Here is a 6,000-nt window from a genome sequence, read left to right as displayed (position 1 = left end):
ATGGGACCTACGAGTGTCAGGTAAGTGGTCACACCCACTGATAATTTTACGAAAGAGATATTATTAGCAGAACTCATTTTCAATTAACTCTCTTTCTCTCTCTCTCTCTCTCTCTCTCTCTCTCTCTCTCTCTCTCTCTCTAATTTCGATCCATTGGAACTTCTTAACAATGATATCAAATAACATAAAAGTAACGAGAAAGAAAGATGTACCCAATTAACTAAGAATTTTATTTCCTATCTCCTACTAACAAAGCTCGTTTTATTTTGTATGGCAAAAAATAATAGAGATTCTAAAAAAAGATATTAATATTCTAAAAGATAAGATAAGACAAACACATATCTTTTTTATCTCTTTAATTAAAGGATAGTAAATAATAGAATATTTCAACGAATTAAAACGCGATGTTTCAGAAAGTAACAACTACAAAATGAAAAAAAAAAACGAACATATGTATATGTCTTTTCGAAAAGAAAAAAAGAAAAAAAGAGAGAGAGAGAGAGAGTATAAGGAAACAAGAAAATGAAAAAGTAAAATAAAAGATAGTACTCGCATCTCTAGGTAGATTTTTACTTCTGTTAGATGTGTTTTCAGGCTGTGTAAAGTAACGCGCATATCAAGGAAAAGTATCACGAGATGCTGTTTCGAGAGCATCCGAAAGATAGAAAGAGAGAGAAAGAGAGAGAGAGAGAGAGAGAGAGAGAAAAATACGTAAGAAAGGCCGGTGACACTCAACGGATTAAAGTGAAACGTAAATCAAATTGTACAGAAAGCTGGAATGCAAAGGCCGCGAACGTCTAAGCTCAGTACTCGAGTAGAACTTTCGAAAAGATCGTACTTTCCTTTTCCTTGTAAATGTGCATATTCTATATAGACATATGACATGCATTTTTCCGTGCAAGGATAATAGCGTGGAGCTTGAAGAAAAAGGATATTACGAAAAGAAAATCGAGGCTTTCGCTCTTACTTTGCTCCCCATCTTTCTCTCTCACTCTCTCTCTCTCTCTCTCTCTCTCTCTCTCTCTCTCTCTCTCTTTATATCTATTTTTCTATCTATTTCTATCGTTACATTTTCGTCCCAATAAAATCTAAAAAAGACACGATAATATTTTGTTTATATTCGCGAAACAAGCAAGTTCATTTGTAAATATTCGCCTTTTTTTATATTTCAGATTTCATTTTGTATCAGTGATCTGATATAATTTTTCTTTTTTCAATGGGCTTGAAAAAAAAGATTTTTGCTATAAGTATTTTTTATATATCGCGAATTTCTGTTATCACATAACTCTTTTGTATATTATGTATATACTTATATATTTACAAAAGTTGATTAAAACTTTAACCAAAGTTACAGGATAGTTAAAGTTATTTCATTTTTGTTATACACGCATCTAATTATTAATTTATATATATCTATAAATAGGATATCTCTCGGAACATTATTTTAAATTGTATGTTAATTTTTTTTTTTTTTACATCAAGTTTCTTAGAGATCACGTAAAAGATTCGCAATCGAGATGAAAGTTAACGTATATCTGTGTAAGCATTCTCGACAATACGATGCAACTCGTGCGCCAAAAATAAAATTATCTATTATTTGGCACGATTTGAGAATATCGTTCTCTCGATGTATCGCGACCGATAAAACGTTCAAATTTGCGCTGCTATCGCTCGATAAAAAAAAAGGAAAAAAAGAAAAAAAAAGGCAGAGGAAACATGAAAATGAGATAAAGAAAGGAAGATTAAATCTCTTTACCTCTTTTTCCTATGTATTTTTTTTTTTTTTTTTACTATCTTCATTGCAACGATAGACGGGGGTTTGGGGGAGAAAAAATAAACCAACAATTATTTAACTAGAAAATAATGAAAATTGTTGAATAGTTGTCAAAGGAAAAACGTTGACGCGAAGAACCACAGGAATTCAAACAAATCGATGGAATTGAAATTTCCTCGCTTATATCAACGTTACGTAAATATACCTAAACGTTTCGTGAACCAACGGTTAAACAATGAAATGTTAAAGCAAAACGCTCGAAAAACGTCAAAAGTATAGGCTAGTAACATCGGGTGTACTCCAGTGCGAGAGACCGACCCGTAACTGTACCGTTTAATTGTTATGCATGTACATCTGTCTACGTGACGCATAGCTGCATTTACAAAGTGCAATTCGCGACAGTTCATTATGTCGGTGGAGAGTCTCAGCGGTCCGCAGGATAACCGAGAGGTCGTCGTCCGTTAGAGGCCACGGGAAACAAGAGAAAAATCGATAGAGCCAAAATCATTTCACGAGGATTAGTTGACTTTTCATAAATTTTATCCTTTACGAACACATTCTATATCCCCGTGTTAAACCTCAATCGCTAATATCGTATTTCCAAGTAAACCCGATTCGCTTTAATAGTATTATCTAATTCTACTGAATTTAATCTAACAATAAACGAACTATTTCTAATACACACACATACATATACTTAAGAGATCATTTTTGATCAATTATTTCTTATAATAATCTCTAATTCATTTATTACCTTTTTTAATATCTAGTATTTTCATTTATCTTTTCAACAAAGAAACGAATTTGTAACATAAATATTAATTGTATGAAGATAACAACGATTCCCTCGTTGTAGAAATGAACTTTTGATAAAAATAAAGATGAAAAAATATATTATAGTAAAGGGAAAAAATATCAATATTTGAAATAAAATTGTATGCATAAACTTGATATCAAATAAATACAATACTTTCAGAACAAATTTGATTAACATCGACAAAGTCTATTCAGCATCCTTCGATTCCGGTTTAATCAAACGATTTATTCGAACGCTTTTGGATGACGTTGAAAAAAAAAAAAGAAAAACTCGATAATTTTAATTGCTCTTTAGCATTACGAGAAGACAAGAAGAACATATATCCGTAGTAATTAAGAACAGTGAATATATTATCGTTCTGAACGTTTTTCTTGGTGCATGAAACCGAACGTATGTACTAACGATTAAACCTAATTGAAAATGGAATAATGGAAACCTTTAGAGTAATCGGGAACTCATCGCCTCGGGTTACGTTCGTGACACAACGAAGGGAGAATGCCTCGTCAAAGGCTAGAAAGAATTTTAAAAGAAGGAACAAAAAAGTCCCTCTTCTATGCAAAAAATAAAGAGAAAGAATAAAAGATAGATAGATAGAGAAAAAGAGAGAGAGAGAGAGAGAGAGAGATTTTTAAATCGACGAGCGTGTTCTCGTTTCAATCGATATTCTATTTTCAAACTCTCGATTCTAACAGAAGAACATTTTGCATTAAAGTTTACTATGTAAACTTTACGCGTCGAATGGATAACGCGACGACTAAAGATATGAATAATGATTTCTTCGTTAGAGGTGTTATGTTACACGACCAATAAGAACACAATCCTTTTCTCAAATGTAGATTCGTATCCATATATATTTTACATAAATGGTAATTACAATTTTCATCGATTACTTTCTATAATAAATCATTTGGAAAATTAGTAAAAATTATTTCTATTTTCTTATGCGAATATTTTTGCACAATTAAATTTGATCGAAGAAGTAATAAAAATAGGGAAAGGAAACAAGAATAAAAATTCAAATCGCCGACGGGGAATACAAGCGGGACGATATTGCAATGCAGACAACAGACGAGAATATTCGCCAGCAAAATTAATGCCTTCGTTAACGAGGAAATAATCAAAGCGGAACTCATCGTACGCGAACGTACATACTTTTTTTCACAAGCAATTTTTACAAACGCACATTCACTACTACTACCGATTGGTTTTACGCACAAAACATCTTTCTTTTTTATTTTATATTTTGGTTTTGTTTCCCCTTCTCCTACTACCACCCCGTCCTCGCCTCCCCCCCCCTTCGACTCCGAAACAACGTTTGTTTTAACGTACATACAAATGTTGCCGCGAGACCAAAAAATTAATCGCATGAAATTTTCTCGCAAACGATATTTTGATTTTACGCGCGCAAAAAAAAAAAAAAATGATAATCGCGTTCGTTTTGAAATTGAGTAATCCTTTTGGTTGTTTTTTTTTTTTTTAACTGAACAATCGATTGCAATATTCACGAAAATTTTAATAATTACAATCAACAACATTTCGCATTGTATGAAATATGTATTGCTTCTTTTTTTTTTTTTTTTTTTTTTTTTTTTTTGTTGGAAATAATTCTATTAAACGATCATTCGCTAATTTGCTGCCACTATTTCGAAAAAAGCGTCCGATCATTTTTATTATTTACGAGAAGATTTTACACGATCGTACGCACAGAATAGCACATACACCATTACCTATTTTATTTTCTTCGACGCCATGAAAACGTTTTCGAGAATGTTCAACTTCTCGTTGAAATAAAAAGCGACTCGATGAGACAAAGCAAAGCGGCTATCGTAAATTCTATAAAGAGGCGCTTTAGCTTAGCGTTGCAAAACTGCATTATACGATTTTGTACTTCCCCGCACACATACAATCGTACATATAGATACATACATATCCAAAGCAATCTCTCGAGAAATATAATAAAATTTAGCCAATGTAAAAGAACAAAAAAAAATGCATTCTCTTTAATCGCGTGACGTTGTCTCTTCTTATGATCATAAAAATGAAACAAACGTACACGTTACATTGTTTGTAAAATAAAGAGTTGTTAAAAGAAGAGAAGGAGGAGATGGAAGAAAATGAGACAAAAAAAAAACAAATAAAAAGCCGACTATTATATTAGGGGTGAGACGGAAAAAAGGATGCAAAGGGATGAAAAAAAAAAGAAACCCAACACAAGTTTTTCTTTTTAAAAGAAATAAGATTCTCTTAAGATGCGTCTTTGTGTCGATACTGCGAAAGTAAAGATGCGCGCTTGGTACTTTTTTAACAACTTTCTATGAAGAAAAGCAAGAACTTTTTTCTTTTTTTTTCTTTTTTTTTTTCATGAGTACAGAAAATTATGTGGCAGAACGATGTTTGTTACGTGCAGCAACAAAAAAGAAAAAAAATGAGAGAGAGAGAGAGAGAGAGAGAGAAAAAAGGAAAGAAAATCTGACATGTATATTTTCCAGACATGGTTACGTTCTATTCGCTTTTATCTGCCTTCTTCCTAAACCTAAATGAAATTTTTAATTTTGCAAAACAGAAATGACTGTAAAAGAATAGGAATAACAGACCCGGTAAAACCTTTCTTCATTTAATTCGTAAAATTCCGAGAAACTAAGAGTGGTTTTAAAATGCGAGAAAGAAGAAGAATAAGAAGCCTGTACGCGAGTAAGTGACTTTCTGAGAAATAAAACTTGTAATTCTTAATATAAAATGAAAAGAACGTATAACTTACCCCACCATCGAGAATAAAATCTCGTCGAGTGAATTAAGATACACGATGAATAATAAATTTATCTTATAACTCGTTTCGCGAGATACGTACGAGATCGTTCGTCATACTTTTTTGTACCCTTTATTTCTTTCTTTCTTTTATTTTGTATATTGTCTATTTTGTTATATTCGACTACTGTATCGCAACTGTACGTTTTTATATTCGTTTTTGCATGTTTGTTTATACAAACTGATCCAATATTAATTTGCGTCAATTTTTTTCACGTATTCATTCATTCATTCATTTATTTATTTATTTATTTATTTATTTATTTATTTATTTATTTATTCGATGAAGAAACATTTGAAAATCCAAGCAACGAAACGAAAGGACATGTGTGCGTTAGAGAAAAAGAGAAAAAGAAAAAGAAAATGAAAAAGAAAAAGAAAAAGAAAAAGAAAAAGAGAGAGAGAGAGAGAGAGAGAGAGAGAAGAGTAAAATTTGGCAGTAATCGTAGAGAGACTTCGTTTAAATCGTTTAAAGCTCGTAGTCTCGATGTTTATACAAACACGACCACCACCAGTAGCAGCTAGTAAAACTATGAGATACTTGCGCCTGGAAATTGGATCGCTTATGGTACCACGTAGAAAAGGAGCACAGTCTCCTACGACG

General features: G+C 32.0%; 1 protein-coding gene across 1 annotated transcript in view; it reads left to right on the top strand.

The window, feature by feature from the left end:
* Positions 1–2: 2 nt before the first annotated feature.
* The window catches only part of LOC106787425 (basigin), a gene marked incomplete at its 5' end in the record, with an annotated part of 53,854 nt that continues 47,856 nt past the window's right edge, over positions 3–6,000 (top strand). Inside the window, one exon of the mRNA XM_014749767.1 lies at positions 3–20. Coding sequence (XP_014605253.1) covers positions 3–20 — 18 coding nt within the window. The remainder of the gene's footprint in view (positions 21–6,000) is intronic.

Source organism: Polistes canadensis, unplaced genomic scaffold (genome assembly GCF_001313835.1).
Source record: "Polistes canadensis isolate GaletaPanama2010 unplaced genomic scaffold, ASM131383v1 scaffold_101, whole genome shotgun sequence".
Classification (NCBI taxonomy): domain Eukaryota; kingdom Metazoa; phylum Arthropoda; class Insecta; order Hymenoptera; family Vespidae; genus Polistes; species Polistes canadensis.
The sequence above is the reverse complement of the archived record's forward strand: the minus strand, read 5'-3'. Positions and strand labels throughout refer to the sequence as shown.